At 35.6% G+C, this 23,415-nt stretch overlaps 7 protein-coding genes and 1 pseudogene across 7 annotated transcripts; 7 read left to right on the top strand and 1 right to left on the bottom strand.

The window, feature by feature from the left end:
* The first annotated feature begins 619 nt into the window (after positions 1-619).
* Positions 620-1,331, top strand: LOC123226710 (auxin-responsive protein SAUR64-like). Its single transcript, XM_044651245.1, has one exon. The coding sequence runs from the start codon at positions 801-803 to the stop codon at positions 1,209-1,211; it is 411 nt and encodes a 136-aa protein (XP_044507180.1). The 5' UTR covers positions 620-800; the 3' UTR covers positions 1,212-1,331.
* Positions 1,332-4,304: 2,973 nt separating this feature from the next.
* Positions 4,305-4,742, top strand: LOC123227789 (auxin-responsive protein SAUR64-like). Its single transcript, XM_044652920.1, has one exon. It carries the CDS (start codon positions 4,305-4,307, stop codon positions 4,740-4,742), a length of 438 nt encoding a protein of 145 aa, XP_044508855.1.
* Positions 4,743-6,744: 2,002 nt separating this feature from the next.
* Positions 6,745-7,487, top strand: LOC123228393 (annotated as a pseudogene).
* Positions 7,488-8,431: 944 nt separating this feature from the next.
* Positions 8,432-8,779, top strand: LOC123227788 (auxin-responsive protein SAUR62-like). The gene has a single exon (XM_044652919.1). It carries the CDS (start codon positions 8,432-8,434, stop codon positions 8,777-8,779), a length of 348 nt encoding a protein of 115 aa, XP_044508854.1.
* Positions 8,780-9,613: 834 nt separating this feature from the next.
* Positions 9,614-10,281, top strand: LOC123228305 (auxin-responsive protein SAUR67-like). Its single transcript, XM_044653659.1, has one exon. The coding sequence runs from the start codon at positions 9,743-9,745 to the stop codon at positions 10,187-10,189; it is 447 nt and encodes a 148-aa protein (XP_044509594.1). The 5' UTR covers positions 9,614-9,742; the 3' UTR covers positions 10,190-10,281.
* A 9,242-nt stretch (positions 10,282-19,523) lies between these two features.
* Positions 19,524-20,238, top strand: LOC123227392 (auxin-responsive protein SAUR68-like). Its single transcript, XM_044652171.1, has one exon. The coding sequence runs from the start codon at positions 19,662-19,664 to the stop codon at positions 20,106-20,108; it is 447 nt and encodes a 148-aa protein (XP_044508106.1). The 5' UTR covers positions 19,524-19,661; the 3' UTR covers positions 20,109-20,238.
* Positions 20,239-21,059: 821 nt separating this feature from the next.
* LOC123228328 (auxin-responsive protein SAUR68-like) lies at positions 21,060-21,843 on the bottom strand. The gene has a single exon (XM_044653682.1). It carries the CDS (start codon positions 21,629-21,631, stop codon positions 21,206-21,208), a length of 426 nt encoding a protein of 141 aa, XP_044509617.1. The 5' UTR covers positions 21,632-21,843; the 3' UTR covers positions 21,060-21,205.
* Positions 21,844-22,774: 931 nt separating this feature from the next.
* On the top strand, positions 22,775-23,209 carry LOC123227787 (auxin-responsive protein SAUR68-like). The gene has a single exon (XM_044652916.1). The coding sequence runs from the start codon at positions 22,775-22,777 to the stop codon at positions 23,207-23,209; it is 435 nt and encodes a 144-aa protein (XP_044508851.1).
* Positions 23,210-23,415: the final 206 nt, after the last annotated feature.

The raw sequence follows: 23,415 nt of genomic DNA, 5'->3' as shown, positions 1-23,415 counted from the left end.
AAGTATGAAAAAAATTACGTTTGTATATTACATCGCTTAGGGATAAAAAGATAAAACTGGTTAGATAATCTATAAGTTCTCTTTAAACTGTCAATATTTTTTTTGATTTGCAAAGTCCATAAACAAGCAAATCTGTGATAAACTGTGTACAAAATAGATAATATCTTAACAATTTGTCCCACTACCTAACTCAAATCTAAATAACTATTTTAGTTTTGGCTCCCAATCTGAGATGAGAGACTCCTCTTATATTAATTCAAGTTCTTCTATACACCTCTTCAAGGACAACCAAAATACCTGGGCAATATTATATACAATTAACCAACCTGACAGAATCTTAAAACTAAACGAAGATCTTAAAAATAGGGTAGTTATTTTCAATAAAAAAGAACTAGGCACTTGAACAGAATCTGAAACCTTGTAAATTCCTACTCTCAACGTCGGCTGAGTATTCTTCCCCATTTTGTTACATAGGCAGGATTCTGGCCTCAGACTTCTGTGTGGGTCCAGGAATTTTAATGCATTGGACTGGAAGAAGAAAACAAAAATGCATAATAAACAAAGTGACAGTGGCCAACCACTCAATTTCTTAACCACCTCTCTAGAGTGATGATCACAAGACCTTACTTGAAATCATCACAACATCGATAAGAGAACATTAGCGGTTCTGCCTTCCTTGTGGATATATATATCACAACTGCCATTAGCTTCTGCAGACACTCAAAATCCTGCTTAAAACATTGTCCCTGGGACAAAAGAGTTCTTTTCTTTTTTTCAAAGTCTCATTCTGATCTTCACCCATGATCAACACAAAAAGGCTTATTGAATTGGCAAGGAAGTGGCGGAGAATGACTTCTGCAAAGCGAAGGCGAATCTCATATCCAAGAAGTTTTGTTGCTAGTAAAGGCCATTTTGCTGTGTATACAACTGATAAGAAGAGGTTAATGTTTTCCTTGGAATATCTGAGTCGAAATGTCTTCATGGAGCTCTTGAGAATGCCTGAGGAAGAGTTTGGTCTTCCCAGCCAGGAAGCTATCACATTGCCTTGTGATAGTACTGTCTTCGAGTATATGATTTCATTGGTCCAAGAACACATGCCTCAAGAGTTAGAGAAGGCTTTGCTCACCACTACAGCAACATGTCACCAACTGGCATCATCTTCTCTTGTTCAAGGACAGAGTCATCAACAAACACTTATATTTGGCTACTGAAAAGATCTTGATAGCAAGGACTCTTTACGCTCATAATTGTTTACCAATGATGTAATTAAATTTCCCACACTGATTTTCATTTTGTAAATGCAAAATAAAGTATATACATTTCCTCTTTCATAAATTGTTGTGTTCTTTATGGACTGCTGATTTTCCTTACATAATCAAGGGAAAAAGATGATGTTGAAGAAATGTCTTTTCATTTTAAATCCCTTAGCATATGATTGAATTTTCAGAGAACTCGAAATTAGGTTCATGAGATTCAGAAAGTAGGCATGCTAAAAACAGTGAATTATGAAGATAGATCAAAAGCAACTGAGCACAGAGAGCAGGATCACTTTACACTGGCTAGTTGCAATATCCCATTTATAATTTTTCAGGAGGAAGAGATATATTAGTTCATGTTGCAATCTTAGTGAAGTAGGCCCTTGAAGTAAAGTAGACCTACTGGGTTCATGGGAAAACATATCCCTACATGACCAAGTATGTAACAACTGTAGAAAAATCCCACTTCGACGGAGCAAGAGAGAGATTTTGAAATTTCTGGATATCTCACCTCATTTGGAATGATAATTGTTATAATTTTGAAAGAGAAAAGAAAACAGAGTGTTTCTCTTAAATTGAGAGCAACGTATTTAAAGCAAAGAAAAACTTCATTTTATTAACTTCAGAAACATTACAATTTAAAGTTTAATTAATAACAACCCACTAAAGTCATGGTCCTAAGATTATGCCATGATCAAAAATAGCAACCCACTAAAGTTATGGCCCTAAGATTATGCCATGATCAAGAACATGAATTAATAATAACCCACTAAAGTCATGCTCCTAAAATTAAGCTATGATCAAGAACATGAAATAAAAAAAAACCAACACAAAAAACATGAACAATTTGAAATATTCAACTAAGCAACATTTATGATTCCATATCAACAATCCTAAACATGTCTTCTAACAATAACAAAAGAGTGGTTAAATAATTTATGAATACTTAAACTGTTAAGATATATTTTAAATTGAAAAACCTAAAAATTTAACTATGAGTAATTGCATGTCAGGTGTATTGACCAAGATGTTACAAAATATTACATTATATGACAATTATAACATTGAAACATACAATTTTACTTGATCATAGTCACCGTGAATGTTTTGTTTGCATAAAATTCTTAGCCTTCATCAAAGGTCCAATCACTTCTTGTTTGTTCCTTCTAGTTTATATCTATTATTGTTATACTTAGAGAGATTACAACCCTCACGAAACTAATAGAAGCTAGTGTGTTCTTTAACCGCAAGACAGAAAGGATGTGCTCTCCTATGACAAAGTCATTCAAACATCTAGTCTTATATAACTAACTACTCAAAACCTAAACATCCATTTCTAATTACCATAACTTATGAAAATTGTCAAATTATATTTTATTTCTTTTTTTGCTGGTTCTAGCATAAGTTCCTCTTCTATATATATATGAGCAAATTCTGATAACATTATGCACAACAGAAGCCTAACCAAGAAATATAATCTTTGCATCTTCTAAATTCACTTCTTCAAAATTCACAGTTTATAATCATAATTAACTCAAAGAGGGTAGCTGAATTCACCAGAAGGTGGCACAAAATGCCTGCGATGAAGCGCCCGAAAACCCTGTTTCCTGGATGTGATGCAGATCAGAGTTCACCAATCGCTAGTAAAGGCCTATTTGTTGTGTACATCACTGATGGAACGTGGTTCAGAATTCCCCTGGGATATCTCAGGTCCAGTGTCTTCAGGGAACTCTTAAGAATATCTGAAGAGGAACTTGGACTTCCAACTGATGGACCTATCACATTGCCTTGTGATAGTGCCTTCCGGGAGTAGGTCATGTCATTGCTCAAAAGATGCATTCCCGAGGATCTAGAGAAAGCTCTGCTCACTCACCTGGAAACATATGATTACTCAATGTTGACTCAGTTTGCTCTGGGACAAAGCCATCGACAAACACTTATTCGTAGTTACTGAAGCAATCTATGCAGCAGCTTGTATGTATAATTTGCAGCTCTGCTGTGCAATATACTTTTCTTTAGTTTTGTATATGGAAAATTTTCTCCCATTATTTCTGTCTTCAACTGAATGCCTCAATTTTGCTTTTCAATGTGCTTAATCTCAAAGTTTAATGCTCTATTTTTCTTCCTTTCTGAAAAGAATTATCTTTATGTTGTCTGAGCATATACACATTTACACTGGGAAAGGAAGAAAAATTTGATAGCATTTGCTGATATATGAGACACAATGTAAAATCTCATAGGAGCTCTGATAACTGCTACATGAATGGTTTGCCATAAAGGTGTACTAACAAAAAATAATTTAGTGACATTATTTTCTTTAACAAGTAATAGTTAGTAAAGATTTCTTCTGGTCATTCCAATTGAATCAGCAAAGAAATATAAAGTTTGCTGAGCATTCATCCAAAAAAAAGGAAAAAAAACTGCATCTCATCTGTTAGAGGTAAAGGCTTCTGTATTTCCTTATTCTTTCTCCTTCAATGCTTTGACTATAACTCAAAGTAACTTATGCATACCAAGCCATCAATTGGTTCTTTTTATAATAAAAATAATAATAAAACTATGTGTACTTTAGTATGCAGAAAATAATGATACAAGAAGGCAATGTAATTTAGTGAATATATTATGCGAAGCTGAAGCAGAAATATCTATAGATTATCATATGTTGAATTTGCATCCCCAAAGAAAATATGCTTCTTTCATTTAATACTTGACAAAACTTAAATGTGTATTCTAGCGGCCATTCTTGTTAAATCTTGGAATTTGAGTAAGGCTTTGAAATGTACGTAACCATTTTTCTTGTTCCTCGTAATTTGTTTCTTTCCATTGGTCAGTACCATTTGCTGTACTTGGTGAATTACTGGGATGGTGAAAACCAGACAAAATTACTTTCTGTTTTTGCTGGCAAGACAAGACAACGTGGTTGAAGGGATTTCTTGTAAAAATCTACAACAAATGGAAGTTCCTTTAGGCCCTTTGTTGTATAAAACAACCCAACACCACTTTTGATTCGCTAATCTCAAAGATCTGCCTCCAACTTTACATTTCATCATGGTCAATTCCAAGAACCTGTTCAAGATGCCCAGGAACTGGCAAAATTTTGCTGCATTCAGAAGGAAGAGAAGTTCACTATCAAGAAATGAAGGCAGTGATGGCAATACTTCACCTTTGCTTGCTCACAAGGGTCATTTGTTTGTCTACACTACTGATCAAAAACGCTTCTCGATTCCTTTGGTGTACCTTCAAAAGAAGATTTTTAGAGAACTATTAAGACTGTCTGCAGAGGAGTTTGGGTTGCAAATTGATGGACCTATTACTTTGACATGTGATGCATTATTTATGGATTACATTGTCATGTTAATTGAACAAGGTGCGCCCGAACACCTAGAAAAAGCATTGCTAATGTCAATTGCTACGAGCTGCTGCACATCTATATCCCTTTTCCAGGATGAGAAATCAAGCAAACAATTACTTGTTTGCAGTTGCTGAATAATTCAAACTTATTTGTTAATAATCAATATGTCATTGAAAAGACCAGAAATTTTTTTTTTTTGAATAACGAACACAGAAGTTTCTTTTAATCCATGATTAGGTATATTTTCAAAGTTTTTTAAGTATTGGAGACACCAATCTTAGTATTTTTACAGTAGTCCAGTGAGTTTCATTTGGATAGTGCATGCAAAGTGCAAATTTATTGACAGTTAAAGCTTTATTTGGTCATATAAAGGACAAATATTGAAGGGATCCAATCACACGACAAAATTGTTGCAAAATGAAGAGGAAGAACCATCAAATAGGATTTGTGGTGAATGTGAAGAAATAGGAGTGCCCACTTCCTTGGTATCAGCCAACTTAGTTCGCTCCAATAAATCATGGATATTCTCCTTTTGAATGAGAAAAACGCCACCATTAACAGGAATGAATTCAATGCCTAGAAAATAGTTCAATGCTCCAAGATTTTTAATTGAGAATTTGGCAGAGTGCAACAATGAATTGATCAATAAACTGGTACAAAAGCTCTGTTACGCAGCTCACAAGCAGTAAGGGTCGAATTGAAGTGTTTGTAGGAGAGATGTCAAGTTTATAAGTGCGTCCATATCGTTTGGGTTGTTAAGTTAAAACTTTGAGCTCCTTAAACTATCAAAATATATTTTGGGTTGCAAAATTTAAAAACAAAATTGTGTCTAAAGTGATCAATATTTTGAGAGTTATTGATACAAGGATATTACAAATGATAATAACATGGTGTGTCAAAGCTGGTTATCAGATTATTTGACCAGGAATATTACATTTTGATTTGATTGTCTCATTAAGTACAAATTCCAAAATGAATGAAATTCTCTTGGCTGAGACTGGTTCCTTGAATTTTGACCCAACCCACTTGATGTGCTGATCTTTGGACTTGACCAAACAAGTCCAACGGACTAAATAGTAGATTCAGCTTGACATCACATGGCTGTGCTTCAAATTGGCAAAGAAGTGGCAGAACCTGGCTGCAAGAAAGCGAAAGAGAATCTCATTGTCAAGAACACCTGCAGTATCTGAAGCAGAGAGTTTACAGCACATCTTCAGTGGCTGAGAGGGATCATTTTTGTAATATAAACAGCTGACTCAAAAAGCTCTTTGTTATTTCCTTAAATTATCTTAAGAATAAAATCATTCAAGAGCTCTTCAAAATGACAGAAGATCAGTCTGGACTTCCCAGTGCTGGACCGTTGCCGGACCTGTGACATTAATCTCAGTGATCTAAAGGCACGCTGCTAGAGATGTAGAGAAAGCATTGCTCATGTCCTTAGGCACTGGTCTCAGTTTGTGGTCTTCATACCCAGCAATCACTAATTTGCACCTTTTAAGGCAATTCTTAGTTTAGTTGAATACTTTTATACAAATTACAATACTGTAGAAAATACTTTATACATTAATATTAAATCCTTAAAGTTCCTTCATAATTAGTTACCCTTAAGGCAAACAGTGTTATTTTCAGCAAAGAATCCCAACTGATTAGAAATTAAGTTGGGTATTTTTATGTAAGTGTAAAGGAAATCTGACTCTTTAAGCTAGAATTAGGGTGGAAGAGTTCTAATAGCATATTTCAAGGCCCAACATTAGGCAATCTGAGCCATAAGTTTGGTGGTATGCTCATAAGATAGTCATATGCATCTTCTTGTTTCCAGCTTGAACATTATCTCTGCATTCTGTGGTTGACAATGTCTATGATTTTGAACCACCAAGACCAGCACATTTGGACCAACAAGCAATCAAACCGCCCAGCAGGAAGAACATGATATTGTTGTGTGTAAGGCTCCACCTCCATTAGTCAAATTTTAAAGACAACTGGCTAAATTGACCAATTGCCTAAATTGAGACACTTATCCTCATATCAGATGGTTTTGCCTCCCGTAAGTCCCTACACAGGGGTAGCAGCACTAAATGGAATCTCTCCGGCCTTTTGATTATATAAGAAAACCCATTTCAGTGACCTTCAATCCATAGCAAACACAGCATTTCAGTGTTCTTTAGATCCAACACAATTCTCTCACACAACAAAAGATCATTTTCTCTAGTTAACAGAGAAAAAAAAACATGATTAGTCCAAAGAAGCTAATCAAATTAGCAAAGAAGTGGCAGAAACTGGCTGCAAGCAAGCGAAAAAGAATCTCATTGCCCACAACCACTGGGGTTGTTGAAGCAGAGAGTTGCAGCGCATCTTCAATGGCTGAGAAGGGTCATTTTGTTGTATACACTACGATCAAAGGCGCTTTGAGATTCCCTTAAACTATCTTAAAAATAACATTATCAGGGAGCTTTTTGCAATGGCAGAATATGAGTTTGGATTTCCAAGCGGTGGACCTATCACATTGCCTTGTGATGCAGTTTTCATGGAGTATGTAGTCTCTTTGATTCAAAGGCACGTGGTAGAAGCTTTAGAGAAGGCATTGCTTATGTCCTTGGCTACCGGTCACTGTCTGCCAACTTCAAGTTTCTGTGGAGAGCAAAGGAACCAACAATCACTGCTCTATGGCTTCTAAAGCCAACCACAGGCGGATTTTTGTAAATAGTACACAACACTGTAGAAAGCTAACTGATATATTGATGAATATATAAATATATTCATGTGAGCTAATATGTTGATCAGATTCAAAGAAATATGTGTTGCCATAGTTGTATATTTGCCAGATGCAATGAATGAGATTGTGGCTTTTCTACATAAAATGGGGAAAGATTGCAAAGAAATTGAACCTTTAAATTTAATATATAATTCTTTTGCGAATGTTACTTCTTGATCCACATCAATATATGTTCTTGTTTGATGTTGGCCAGTTCATCCTAATACATAACCGTGTTTAAATCCATCAATTTACTGCATAATTAGCGAACACTGGATATTAATTATATTCTGTGGCCAGTTTTGAAAAATATTTCAGGACATAGAATTCCAACAGGGTATTTCCAACTTCAGTGATGGGATCCTGGCAGCTATATCTTTTTGTATAAAACTGTTGCATTCGATTATTATTTAATAAGATTAAAAACGGACAAGTTATTCAGAAAATTTCCTCTGTATTTTTTTATCTTGTTGTTTGAGTATTTTTCCTGTGTCCTTAATCCACAAGACAGAAAAAAATGTGCTCCCGTAAAAGATGTAGAATTTCCAAGTACATGCAAAGATGGTCACAAGCAAGCATATATTGCTATATAACACCCACATGCAAACGAAAGATTATTTTGAAATTATCACCAAAATAGTATATTTTAATTATGTAGTTAACCAAACAAAGTTTTTATGTAACATCGATGGTTTGTTTAGATATTATCCATTTTGGATATAATCAAAATACATTTTAATAACTTAAAAAAGTTTACAAGATATTTAATTAGTCATATTTAACATTCTGAAGCGGAATATACATCCAAACTTATCATCTTTTCAATGTTTTGCCCATAAGAGATTTGTCTAAGAGTGTCACATGGTGGTTATCCTATCAACCCAGCACAAAGACAAAATATATTGTTGGTATACGGTGTTGTCTTTCCCTGTCTATGAATAAGACCAAACTGAAATTCCCTTCTGCACTGCAGAGCCTTAAAAAGAAATCCTCTTTACAGCTTCTGTAATAATAATGATCAACTCAAAGAGGCTCACTGAATTAGCCAGAAAGTGGGAAAAAATAGCTGCAATGGAGCACCGGAGAATCCAATTAATGGCTACTAAAGGCTATTCTATTGTGTACACAGCTGATGATATACGGTTCTCAATTCCATTGGAATTTCTCAGCAAAAGTGTCTTCAGGGAGCTCTTAAGAATGTCCAAGGAGGAGTTTGGACTTCCCACCAGTGGACCAATCACAGTGCCTTGTGAAAGTGCCTTCTTGGAGTATGTCATGTCATTGCTTAGAGGACATATACCTGAGAGTCTGGAGAAGGCTCTGCTAACTTCCCTTGCAACATATCATCGCTCAGAATTCTCTTCTCTTGCTGTAGGACTAGGACACAGCCATCAACAAGTACTTGTTTTTAGCTATTGAAGAAACCGTGATAACAATGACCTTGTTGACTTGTATGCATCTGATGTAATATATTTTCAATTGTAAATATACAGAAAAAACTTTGGTTCTATGATTAGTGGAGTGACCATGATACCTTTGTCGAAAATGGACAATAGGCTAACCCACTGTACCTTTACATCTTCATAGTTCAAACAATTCACAGACTATTTAACTAGTTTAATCTTAACATCCATTCATATATAACCCAATATCTCTCATGTTTTATTGATGTGGGATTTGCCTAGAAATGTCACAGAAAGATACATTGCAAATAATAGATTATCAACATTGAAAATGTTGTGATGCCATGCCTTTTGTTACTGATTGCTACATAACACCATCTCTTTTCAAGCAAGAGCGTACAAACCAGCAAGTACTTTTTTTGTAGAAATCAATTGAATTTTGTTGTTCGAAATTGTATTTTTCAATGGCAAATCAGAACCTTATTTCAGTCAGCTAGATTGAGCCACAGAAATTTTGTAGGCAGATTACTAGCATCTTAGACCAAACAAGCTGGTTTCTTGTTGCGTATCATTGCAGATCCAAAGTGATTGCTTCAAGAAAATTTTCATCTTCTTATGTCATATTGATGGTTCAGACTGCTTCTGGTAGTTTTGAGCTGTCACAAAGTACAAACCCACATGGACAAAGAAAAAACCAATATGGTGCCCTGCAGAGGTCCACCTTGTTTTCAAGCATGGCCCATCATGCCAACCACCTAAATATTCCTTCGCCATTGTTTCACATGGTTTTGTTTCATATAATTCCCTGCAGTTGGGTAGCAATATTAATGGGAGTGTCCCTTGACTTACAACTATATAATCAACCCATTTAAATAGACTTCCATCCAGAAATTCCAGCGTTTCAGTGTTTCAAACTTTCAATATCCAATTCTCCTCACATTCATTTGAAAATCTTTTTTATCTAATAACAAGAGTCAACATGATTAGCCCAAGGAAGCTAATAAAAATGGCAAAGAAGTGGCAGAAAGTGGCTACTAGTAAGCAGAAAAGCATCTCATTGCCAAAGGCCACAGGGGTGGTCGATTCAGAAAGTTGCAGCACATCATCAGTGGCTGAGAAGGGCCATTTTGTTGTGTACACTGCTGATCAGAGGCGCTTTGTAATTCCCTTAAGATATCTTAATAATGACATTATTCAAGAACTATTTACAATGGCAGAAGAAGAGTTTGGACTGCCAAGCGGTGGACCTATCACATTGCCTTGTGATGCGGATTTCATGGAGTATGTAATCTCTTTGATCCAAAGGCATGCAACGAATGATGTTGAGAAGGTGTTGCTCATGTCTTTAGCCACCAGTCGCTGTTTACAGTCTTCAGATCTCCATCAAGTGCAAAGTAACCACCAATCACTAATTTGCAGCTTTTAAAGCAACCATAATTGGATATTTGTAAGCAGTTTACAACACCTTGTAGCAAGATAGTTGATACATTAATGTAAAGTTGATAAAATTTTCCTCCACTTTAAGTTGTTCCTGAGATTTACTTTCCTTTCCTTTTTATGAGAAAATATTTTCCAATGCAATCTGTCCTGCCCTATACAAATCCCTGCTGTGATATTCTAAGGGTAAATCAATCTTAGGCCAAGAAAAGAAAGACTTTGTTTAGAAAAACGCATTAACTGCAGTGGATATTCACAATACTATCTTGAAAGGCCTGCTCTTCAAAATGCTCCTCTTGCCTAGTCAGTCTCGGATGTAGCATATCATTAGTCGCTGAACTAATTGGCAGAGAAACAAAAGGGTGCCTAAATTGCTCTAGCCTGGTAGGTTGATGCCAAGCATATTGCTCTAACCTGCAAGATTTGATCACATCCCTTCATTTTTGGTTCTAGCGTCTAAAAGGGTTGAAACGTTTTCTTTTCTCCCTGAAATAATTTACAATAATATGGAAGTTGCATATCTGAGAAACAAGGTAGATGCAACCGAGAAAGATTGGAAGATAATGAAAATTAGGCAGTCTTAAGCCATAAATTTGGTGGTATGCTCATAAGATAGTTGCATGCATCTTCTTGTTATCAGATTAACCAGTATATCTGCACTCTGTGATTGACAATGTCTGTGATTTTGAACCACCAAGACCAGCACATTTGGACTAGCAAGCCATCAAACCGCCTAGCAGGAAGAACATGATATTGTTGTGTGTAAGGCTCCACCTCCATATGTCAAATTATAAAGACAACTGGCTAAATTGACCAATTGCCTAAATAGAGACATTATCTTCATATCAAATGGCTTTGTCTCCCTAAAGTCCCTACACAGGGGCAGCAGCACTAAATGGACTCTCTCCAGCCTTTTAGCTATGTTAGAAGACGTGTTTAGGACTGCTGATGTGGAGTTATAAATGTTGCTTAGTTGAATGTTTCAAATTGTTCCTCCTTTTTTTTGTGTTGGTTATGTTTTTTCATGTTTGTGATCATGGCGTAATCTTAGGACCATGATTTTAGTGGGTTGTTATTAATTAAGCTTTAAATTGTAATGTTTCTGATGTCAAGAAAATTAAGTTTCTTTGTTTCAAAATACGTTACTCTCAATTTCCGTAGCAATACTATGTTTTTCTTTTCTCATTCAAAATTACCAACATCTGGTATCAGAGCCCTCTTCTTAAAGGATCTGTGTATGAATTTGACGCATCATGGAAGCAGAAGCCAGTCTCTCCGCAATTGCTCTGGCAATGTTCGACAGAGACAACTTCCAAATTTGGGCAGTACGAATGGAGACATACTTGGAAGCTTTGGATCTTTGGGAAGCAGTGGAAGAAGACTATGAAATTCCTGCACTTTCGAACAATCCCACCATGGCACAGATCAAAGCGCAGAAAGAAAAGAAGACAAAGAAATCAAAGGCAATGGCTTGCTTGTTTGTTGCAGTCTCATCCACCATTTTCACTTGTATCATGTCTTTGAAGTCAGCAAAAGAGATATGGGATTATCTCAAGAACGAATATGAAGGAGATGAAAGAATTAAAGGGATGCAAGTCCTGAACTTGATCAGGGAATTTGAACTTCAAAGAATGAAGGACTCCAAGACAATTAAAGATTACTCCGACAAGCTTTTTAGTATTGCAAACAAAGTGAGGCTTATTGGATATGAATTTACTGACTCAAGAATTGTAGAAAAAATTCTTGTCATAGTACCTGAAAGATATGAAGCAACCATTACTACCTTGGAGAATACCAAGGATCTGTCAAAAATTTTCATAGCAGAATTGCTTAATGTATTGCAAGCACAAGAACAAAGAAGACTAATAAGGGAGGATACAACAACCGAAGGAGCTTTGGCAGCCAAGCATCAAAACGTGGCCAAAAACAAAAGGAAGAAGAAAAAGGATTTTGAAGGAAATAGGGCGAGTAAAGCATCAACCAATGCAAAAGAAAAGAATGAAAATTAGAAAAAATCCTATCCACCTTGCCAACATTGTGGAAAGAAGGGTCATACTCCATTTAGATGCTAGAGAAGACCTGATGCTAAGTGCACTAAATGCAATCAGATAAGGCATGAAGCTATAATCTACAAAAACAAAAATCAACAACATGGTGAAGAGGCAAAGACTGCTGATCAAAGGGAGGAGGATCATCTGTTTGTCGCTACATGTTTCTCTGACATCGAATCAAGTGAGAGTTGGCTTATTGATAGTGGTTGTACTAACCACATGACACTTGATAAGGATTTATTCAGGGAACTAAGCAATGCAAACTCATCGAAGGTTCGAGTTGGAAATGGCAAGTATATGACTATAAAAGGAAAAGGAATAGTTGCAATTTCAACCTGTTCAGGTACAAAGTTCATTTCTAATATGTTGTATGTCCCTGAATTGATCAAAACTTGTTAAGTATTGGACAACTAATTGAAAAGGGTTATAAAGTTGTGTTCGAAAAAAAAGGTTACTTGATTAAAGATGCAGTTGGCCAAGATATTTTCAAAGTAAAAATGAAAAGGAAAAGCTTTGCTCTAAATCTATTGAAGGAGGAGCAAATTGTTTTCCCAATCAAAGAACATATCACTGAATTATAGCACAAGAGGCTCGCACACTATCATCATCAGGAGCTGCTGCAGATGAAATCCAAGAAGATGGCAAATGATCTTCCAAAACTTGATAATCATAGTCCAAACTACAAAGCATGTTAGCTTGGAAAACAAAGCAAGAAACCATTTCCCAAGGCAACATGGAAAGCATCAAAGAAGTTACAATTAATTCATATTGACATTGCAGATCCACAAAGAATGCCTTCTCTAAAAGGTAGTCTTTATTATGTTACATTCATTGATGATTTCACTCGCATGTGTTGGATCTTCTTTTTGAGGCACAAGTCAGAGATGACTCAAATCTTCTGAAACTTTAAAGCTAGAGTTGAGAACGAGAATGGTGATAGAATTCAAACTCTTAGTTCAAACAATGGCAAAGAGTACACCTCTGAAGCATTCAATCGTTTTTGTGAGGAGATAAGCTTCCAACATCAATTAACTGCTCCATACACTCCACAACAAAATGGAGTAAGTGAGAGATAGAACAGATTCATATTAGAGATGACACGATGTATGCTACATGAGAAGAACTTGCCAAAGCATTTATGGGTTGAACAACAAACACTGTAGTTTTTTTGCAAAACAGGCTTCCCACAAGAGTAGTGAAGGATCAAACACCCTTTAAGGCATGGTATGGTTATAAACGATCTTTGAATTTTCTTAAAATATTTGGATGTTTGTGCTTCACTTATGTTTCACAGATCAAGAGAGATAAACTAGATAAAAGAGGACTTCTAGGCATCTTTATTGGCTACAGCTCAGTTGCAAAAGCTTATAAAGTTTTCCAGCCACAAACTGGTAAAATTATTATAAGCAGGGATGTGTACTTTATGGAAAATGAAGAATGGAACTGGGATGACGCAAAAAAGATAGATCCAACCTCAAAAGAGCCAAATCTTAAGTTTCCTGTTTTGGATACAGCAGAACAAAACATTGGAGATTAGGAGAATGAAATGGTGGATGACAGTCCTATCACAGGCACAAGACTACTTTATGATGTTTATCAAAAATGCAATATTGTTGTGTGTGAACCTATAGATTATGAAAAAGCCAAGACGAATCAAAATTGGATTGCTACAATGAAGGAGGAGTTGTTCATGATTGAAAGGAATAAAACATGGGAGTTGGTTGATCAATCCCAAAACAAAAAGGTAATTAGAGTCAAGTAGGTGTACAGAACTAAATTTAATATTGATGGCTCAATCAACAAGTATAAAGCTAGACTTGTGGTCAAAGGATATACTTAAATACTTGGTGTGGACTACTCAGATACCTTCGCACCAGTTGCTAGACTTGACACCATCAGGCTTTTACTCGCTGTTACAACATAAAAGAATTGAAAGGTGTACCAGTTAGATGTCAAGTGATGTGTGTATTTCATACACACAAATAGGGTTATAATAGTATAGTTTTAAAGTGAATTTTAGTCCATTTTGTCAAATTCTTTAAGTTTTATTTAATCTTGATGGTTTGATCTTATTTTGTTCTTTGAATTATATTTGTAGATGATTTGGAGTCATTCAAGCCCCTTTTAGAGTGAAAATGGAAGCTTAAAGAAGCAAATGAGAAGGGTTTACATCAAGAGGCAGAGGGTAATTATGGGCAGTCTTATGGTCATAATTGGTGCCCATAATTACTGGGCGTAAATTAAAAAAAAAAAAAAAGAAAAACAGAAAATAGGGTTTAGTGATAGGTATAAAAAGAAAGTTACGTCTTCTTCACCAGGGGGAACCAAATATACAGCAGCTCAAAGGATTTTTAGAGGGAAAAAGCTTCAAGAAACAAGTAGAAGAGGGAAGATCCAAGCTTAAGGATAGAAGACCCAAGAGAATCAAGATTTGAAGACCTTAAAGTTTTTCTTATCTCTCTTATTATCTTCTTTCATTGATTCAAAATGTCTATCTCTCCAACTTTATCTTGTAGTTTGAACTTTATAACCATGAATAGCTAATTTCCTTTGCTAGGGTTTATGATGAATCTATAAATTCTCAAGGATTATGTAATGGGTTTTGATTTTAATTAATGATGATGAATGTTCGATTTAGCAATTGTGATTTTAACTTCTTGCTTGGTGTTAGGGCCCAATATCATGCTTGTTTGTAGATTGGAGTGTGATATTGAGAAATACATACCCATTTAGTTCATGCCTTTGCTAAACCTAGGGTTTTATTTAGAGATAAATATAAACTTTTTGTGGGTAAATTGATTGTCATAGAAATTAATGGGTTTTGATTAACAACATACCACGAAAGTAGGTAAGCTTTTAATCTTAACACGCCTAATTAACCTTGAGAGAGGAATTGGGTAAAATAGGATAATCAACCATCAACAATTCATCTTATCATTGATTTTAATTGGATTCGTTACTGATTTTTGAGTAATTGATAGTGAAATCATAAACCCTAGGCTTCTTTATAATTGGTATTTCACTTATAATTTGTTAGGTAATTATTTTCCTTTGATAATTTCTATTTAGTTAGTCGCTTTATTTTATTGTTTTTAATTCAATCCCAATCCATAGCATTTTTATTTCTTTAGCTAATTTAAATTACAAAACAAACTAGTATTCAACAACCAATCTCTGTGGGACCGACATCTTTCTATATTACTTGATTGACTCGTATACTTGCGAGCCAAAGGCAACATCAAGTCAGCGTTCTTGAATGGTTTTCTGTAAGAAGAGATTTATGTAGAGCAATCGAAAAGTTGTGTAAAGGAAGGAGAAAAAGACAAAGTCTATCTTCTTAAAAAGGCACTTTATGGATTGAATCAAACTCTAAGAGCTTAGTACAGTAGGATTGATCAACATTTGCAGAACTTGGGATTTGCAAAAAGCTTATCTAAATCAACATTATATGTCAAGCATAATGAAGCTAACATTTTTATCATCTCACTATATATGGACAATCTGCTTGTGATAGGAAACAACATAAGTATTGCGGAGAAATTTAAGCAAGAGATGATGGAGTTTTTTGAGATGATAGAATGAATATGAAGTCTTCATCTGTCAGAAGAAATATGCCAAGGAGATTCTGAAGAAGTTTTAACTCGAAGAATGCAAAGAAATGAGCACTCTAATGAACTCAAAAGAAAAGCTCTATAAAGAAGATGGAACAGGGAAGATTGATTAGGCATATTTCAGAAGCCTGATTGGTTGCTTGATGTATCTCACAACAACTCGGCCTAACATCTTGAATGCTATAAGTATTTTGTCTCGGTTTATGCATTGTGCAAGCGAATGACATCTCAAGGCTGCAAAGAGGGTGCTTAGATATGTGAAAGGCACGTGTGATTTTGGCATTAAATTCACAAAGAGCAAAGAGTTCAAGCTGGTTGGTTTCTCAGATAGCGATTGGGAAGGTTCCATTGATGATATGAAGAACACTTTAGGCTACTGTTTCACACTTGGTTCTAGTGTTTTCTCATGGAGCTCGAAAAAACAAGAAATTGTAGCTCAAACCACAGCTGAAACAGAGTTTATTGTTGCAACAGCTGTTGTTAAGCAAACTTTGTGACTAAGGAAGATTTTAATCGATCTTAATTTCAAGCAAGAGGAAAGCACGGAGATTCTTGTTGACAACCAAGTTGTTATTGCTATCTCTCAAAATCCTGTGTTTCACGGGAAAACTAAGCACTTTAATATTAAGCTATTCTTCTTAAGGGAAGTACAAAAAGATGGAGTTGTTGCTCTTGTCTACTACAAAATAGAAGATCAGGCTATAGATGTTTTCACCAAGCCATTGCCAGTTAGCAAGTTTAAATTTCTGAGGACAAAACTTGGAGTTTGCAGCTTCTAAAGCAAGGAGGAGTGTTAGAAGACGTGTTTACGATTGCCGATGTGAAGTCATAAATGTTGCTTAGTTGAACGTTTCAAATTGTTCCTGTTTTTTTTTTTTTTTTGTGTTGGTTATTTTTTTCATGTTTGTGATCATGACATAATCTTAGAATCATGATTTTAATAGGTCGTTATTAATTAAGCTTTAAATTGTAATGTTTCTAATGTCAAGAAAATTAAGTTTCTTTGCTTCAAAATCATTACTCTCAATTTCCATAGCAATACTCTGTTTTTATTTTCTCATTCAAAATTACCAACAAACTATATAAGAAAACCTATTTCAGTAGCCTTCAATCCATAGCAAACACAGCATTTCAGTGTTCTTTAGATCCGATGCAATTCTCTCACAAATATAAAATCATTTTCTCCGGTTAACAAAAGAAAAAAAAAAACATGATTAGTCCAAAGAAGCTAATCAAATTAGCAAAGAAGTGGCAGAAACTGGCTGCAAACAAGTGAAAAGGAATCTCATTGCCCAGAACAACAGGGGTTGCTGAATTAGAGAGTCACAACACATCTTCAATGGATGAGAAGGCTCATTTTGTTGTATACACTGTTGAACAAAGGCGCTTTGAGATTCCCTTAAACTATCTTAAAAATAAAATCATTAGGGAGCTTTTTGGAATGGCAGAATATGAGTTTGGATTTCCTTGCGGTGGACCTATCACATTACCTTGTGTTGCAGTTTTCGTGGAGCATGTACTCTCTTTGATTCAAAGGCACGCAGCAAAAGCTTTAGAGAAGGCATTGCTTATGTCCTTGGCCACCAGTCGCTGTTTACCAACTTTAAATCTCTGCGGAGAGCAAAGTAACCAACAAGCACTGCTCTACAGCTTCTAAGGCCAACCACAGTTGGATTTTGTAAATTGTTCATATCACTGTAGAAAGATAACTGGTATATTCATGAATACATAAATATTTTCGTTTGAGCTATTTAGCTTGCAATCCTGTGTTTCACAGCATTACTAAGCACATTGAAATAGATGTGCATTAAATTAAAGAGTTGATTGCTGTAGACTTGTTGGTTGTCAAATTTGTACCAATTGAGCATCAAAATGCAGATATTCTGACAAAACCATTGTATAAAAATGTTGTAATCGATTGTTATTCAGTAAGAGAAAAAATCGAGAAGTTCTTCAGAAAATTTCCTCTGTACTTTTCTACCCTGGTGTTCGAGTATTTTCCTTGTGTCCTTAATCTGGAAGACAGAAAAAATGTGCTCCCCTGTAACAAGTAAAATTTCCAAGTACATGCAAAGTATGGTCACAAACAAACAACTATTCCTATGTGATAACCACATGCAAACGAAAGATTTCTTGAAAATTATCATCATAGTAGTATATTTTAATTATCATCTATTCCTATGAGCCCACCACAAAGAAAGAATATTGTTGGCATATGGTGCTGTCTTTCCCTGTCTATAAATAAGAGCAAACTGATATTGCTTTCTGCACTACAAAGACTTACAAAGAAATATCCTCCTTTAAATCCAGTTGTTCAAAATATACCGTCAATAGTAATGATTAAGTCAAAGAGGCACATTGGATTAGCCAGAAAGTGTCAAAAAAAGGCTGTTGTTAGCATAATCTCAATCAATCAGGGCATGATTTCAGCAATCAGTAAGAGCATTATTTCAGCAATCATTCAGAGCACGATTTCAGCAATCATTCAGAGCACAATTTCAGCAATCAATTAGATCATAATTTAAGCATTCAATAAGAGCATGACTTCAGCAATCAATTCATGTCTGGCATATATTTTTCATTTTTCTATTTAAGTAATTTTTGGTACAAACTCTTTCAAGTGAAATGAAATATAATGCAATACTTCCAATTGCTAACATGGTATCAGAGCTTTATGTTCTTTTTCTTGAAATTTTTTGGTCTTTTGTTGTGTTGAGCACACTGTTTTGTCACTGCGTACCCTGATTGTATATTTGTAAACGGTTTCCAACACATTGTAGCAAGATAGTTAATACATTAATGTAAAGTTGATTAAAAGTTCCTCCAATTAGAGTTATTCCTGTGATTTACTGACGCCTTTTTTTATGAGAAAAAGTTTTCCAATGTAGCCAGGCCTGCCCTATACAAATCCCAACAGTGATTTTCTAAGGGTAAATCAATTGATTTCATGCCAAGGGAAAAAAAAAGACTTTGTTTAGCAAAGGCATTAACTGCAATGGATATGCAACAATGCTATTTTGAAAAGCCTGTAACTCAAAATGCTTCTCATGCCTAGTCAGTTTCGGAAATAGCATATCAATAGTTGCTGAACTAATTGGCAGAGAAAAGAAAGGGTACCTATTATTGCTCTAGCTTGGTAGGTTGATGCCAAGCATAATGCTCTAACCTGCAAGACTTGATCACATCTCTTCAGTTTTGGTCCTAGCGACTAAAACAATTGAATCGCTTTTATTTTTCCCTGAATAATTTACTATGATAAGGAAGGTGCATATCTGAGAAACAAGGTAAATGCAACAGAGTAAGACTTGAAGATAAAGAAAATTAGGCAATCTGAGCCATAAATTTGTTGTCATGCTCATAAGAGAGTCATATGGATCTTCTTGTTAACAGATTGATTGATATTACCTTCACTCTGTGGTTGACAAAGTCTGTGATTTTGAGCCACCAAGACCAGCACATTCGGACCAACAAGCCAGCATACCGCCTAGCAGGAAGAACATGATATTGTTGGGTGTAAGGCTCCACCTTCATATGTCAAATTACACAGACAACTGGCTAAATTGACCAATTGCCTAAATAGAGACACTTATCTTCAAATCAGATGGCTTTGTCTCCCATAAGTCTCTACACAGGGGTAGCTGCACTAAATGGACTCTCTCTAGCCTTTTAACCATATAAGAAAACCCATTTCAGTGGCCTTCAATCCATAGCGAACACTGCATTTCAGTATTCTTTAGAACCAATACAATTCTCTCACACTACGTAAGACCATTTTCTCTAGTTATCAAGAAAAGAAAACATGATTAGTCCAAAGAAGCTAATCAAATTAGCAAAGAAGTGGCAGAAACTTGCTGCAAGCAAGCGAAAAAGAATCTCATTGCCCAAAACCACAGGGGCTGTTGAAGCAGAGAGTTGCAGCACGTCTTCAATGCCTGAGAAGGGTCATTTTGTTGTATACACTGCTGATCAAAGGCACTTTGAGATTCCCTTAAACTATCTTAAAAATAACATCATTAGGGAGCTTTTTGCAATGGCAGAATATGAGTTTGGATTTCCAAGCGGTGGACCTATCACATTACCTTGTGATGCAGTTTTCATGGACTATGTAGTCTCTTTAATTCAAAGGCACGCAATGAAAGCTTTAGAGAAGGCATTGCTTATGTCCTTGGCTACCGGTCGTTCTTTACCAACTTCAAATCTCTGCAGAGAGCAAAGTAACCAACAAGCACTGCTCTACAACTTTTAAAGCCAACCACAGTTGGATTTTTGTAAATAGCACACAACACTGTTGAAAGATAACTGATGTATTGATGAATATATAAATATATTCATGTAAGCTACTATGCTGTTCAGATTCAAAGAAATATGTGTTGCCAGTTGCGATGAATGAGATTGTGGCTTTTCTACATAAAAAGGGGAAAGATTGCAAAGAAATTGAACCTTTAAATTTAATATATAATTCTTTTGCCAATGTTACTTCTTGATCCACATCCATCTATGTTCTTGTTTGATGTTGGGCAGTTCATTCTAATTCATAACCGTGTTTAAATCCATCAATTTACTGCATCATTAGCCAACATTAAATATTCCTCATTCAGTGGCAATTTTTGAAGTATATTTCTAGACAAAGCGTTCCAACAGGGTATTTCCAACTTCAGTGATGGGATCCTGGCAGCCACATCTTAATTAACTGGTTAGCCTGTGAGAATCTGAATCCCAAAAAAATGTGGGGTTGAACTGCACGAAGTTTGGCCGAATTGTAAATATATAAAACATAAGTTTTTCTGGTTGAACATTTAACATATTAGAAATCAATATTTTTTGTTGGCAGAAATTTGACTCTCCGGTGGGAATTCAGAACCTGTTATTGAAATTTTGTCAGGCAGATTACTAGCATCATGGACGATTACTAGAACCACTGGGGTTGTTGAACCACTGGCTGCAATTGGATTTCATCAACTAGTTCACAACAAAATAGAAAGATACATGACAATTATGCAGAAACAAACAAAAGATGTCTAATATCATAAAAGTAATCTCAACCCAGCATCAAAGTGTGCAGCGAACATAAACATCCATACAAGGTGTGTAGCCGGATACGATGGTTAGTCGATATGGGCACAAAATCTTCCAGCTGATAATTGGAAACCCGGAGTTATTTATATTGGAGTCAGGAATTCATATTAATTTTAAGAAATTTTGTTGTAAGTTTGTGTCAAATTGTTAGCCAGATATTTATTTTCATGATCCCTTTAATTTAACAGTCCCTTGAAGACTTTGATTTGTAACCTAAGCTCACATAATTTTTAATCATGTAGAAGAGAAAAAAAGTTGATTTCGATCTCAGTTACAAACAACCATATTTTGATGTCTTAGTCCTTGCTGCAAAGAGGATGACAATGAGCAGCAAGCTGTAACTACTGACATGAGCTTATCTTTCTCTTGATTCTTCACAACGCTGCCTCGTATAAGTAACACCATGTACTCCAACAAGAAGGAATCACAGGGCAGTGTAATGGGGCCATCACTGGGCAATCCAAACTCCTCCTCTGACATTTTTAAGAGCTCTCTAAAAATGTCATTGTTAAGAAATGGAAGAGGAATCACAAACCGCCTGCAATCCGTTGTGTAAACAACAAAGTGACCTTTGGTAGCTGCAGATGAATCGCTAATACTGTTTGCCCTTTGGAACAAGATTCTTTTTCTTCCTTCTACAGCGGCCTTTTGACACTTGGTTGCCATTTTGATCAGTTTCTTGGTACTTAGCATTCCAGAAAATTCTGATAGTAGAAAGATTTCAACCAAAGAATGCTTAACTAATGAATTGTGTCGCCTTTCTGAGTGAAAATAATTGCAGATAACTTAGTTATATAGTCTAATTTCTGAGAAAAAATCATCAATGGTAGATTTCCTTAAGTACAAGCCACATTAGACGCAAGACCATGTGATGTTGTTTGGGACCTTTAATCTATGACATGTTAGGCTCTGCCAGAAAATCTACAAAACAAAATTGAACATTGCTGAAAACTGTCAATTAATCAATCTTATTTTCACCAAATTTTTGAGCACATAGGTGAAAATACGGACTCCTAATGTATTCTTTCATTAAAACTAGTACTTGGGAACACATCAATAAGCATGTGCATCTAAATGTTCCTGGAATTGAATGCAAGAGGCAAGGGGATGCCCCATTCTTTCACCGACACTTACACTTCTGAGGCCAACAATAACTTGGGACCCTCTGGGCTTCGAATTCTAATTTGTTAGGAGGCACTGCAATGCCAACAGAATACTGTGTGACACTGTGACTTACAAAGACTAAAGTCTTAAAGATAGTGCCTTTCAAGTTGTGACCTGCAAAATGTGAACCCTTACAATTTTATTAAAGTTGAATTCTTTCGAACCACATATATAGATACATGCATATCTTGTTTGGTAGTTCACTCAGAACATGTTGGGGCCAACATGCTCTAAGTGTATGTCTTGCACATGCCTATACCTGCCAAATCATTTTCCCATACCAGATTGCAAAACTATTTCTTCATAGAAATGTTTATGAGAGAGTTTAGATCTAGATAGAATGTCCATTTATAGCCAAGTAGATCAAATACTTCTTCTTTTGTGTGGTTCTCAAGCACCCAACAATAAAGACTCAACAACTATTGGGACCGGTGGCACCTCAAACTACTTGGCAGAAATTTGGTTTATTGCCTACCAGTTTTTTGCGATGAGCACATGATTATGCACCCGAGAAGCCTTACACAGAACCCCACCTGCAAAGGAGTTCTCTATGGCCTTGTAATATAAAACCAATGCACTTGTTTTGCATTTTACACAACTCAACCATTGCATATCAAGGGTTCAAGCACTAAAATTTCTCATCAAATCTCTCATTCACACACTGTAAACAAAATGATCAGCGCCAAGAAACTCATCAAGTTAGCAAGAAAGTGGCAAAGGATAGCTGCCCTCAAGAGAAAAAGGATTTCGCTACCAGGGTTCAGTAAAAGTAGCACATCATCATCAGTGGCAGATAAGGGTCATTTTATTGCTTACACAAGTGATCAAAATAGGTTTGTGTTTCCCATAACATATCTTAGCAGCCACATATTTCAAGAACTTCTGAGGATTTCTGAGGAAGAGTTTGGTTTACCAGGCAATGGTCCAATCACATTGCCATGTGATGCAACCTTCATGGAGTATGCAATCTCATTGATCAGAAGTTGTGTTGACAGACAAATGGAGGAAGCTTTAGTCATGTCCATTGCTAGTAATAGATGCTCATTAATGTCTCAGTCTCTCCAGCATGGACAAATTGGCCACCAATCACTTATTTGTAGCTGTTGAATTGATCACTTGGACTAACAGATTTTGTAAATGATGCATGTGAAATTAATTTATAGTTCAATGGTTTTATGATAACTTTCTTTAAATTCCTTCATGCTTTTGTTCTTTCAGTTGTTTTTGTTTTTCATTAACAATGATCCGAATGACTACTAAAGTCAGAAAACAAAAGTAAAGGTTTAAAATGACCAAAACCATTTTTAAATCTC

Source organism: Mangifera indica, chromosome 10 (genome assembly GCF_011075055.1).
Source record: "Mangifera indica cultivar Alphonso chromosome 10, CATAS_Mindica_2.1, whole genome shotgun sequence".
Taxonomy (NCBI): domain Eukaryota; kingdom Viridiplantae; phylum Streptophyta; class Magnoliopsida; order Sapindales; family Anacardiaceae; genus Mangifera; species Mangifera indica.
The sequence above is the reverse complement of the archived record's forward strand: the minus strand, read 5'-3'. Positions and strand labels throughout refer to the sequence as shown.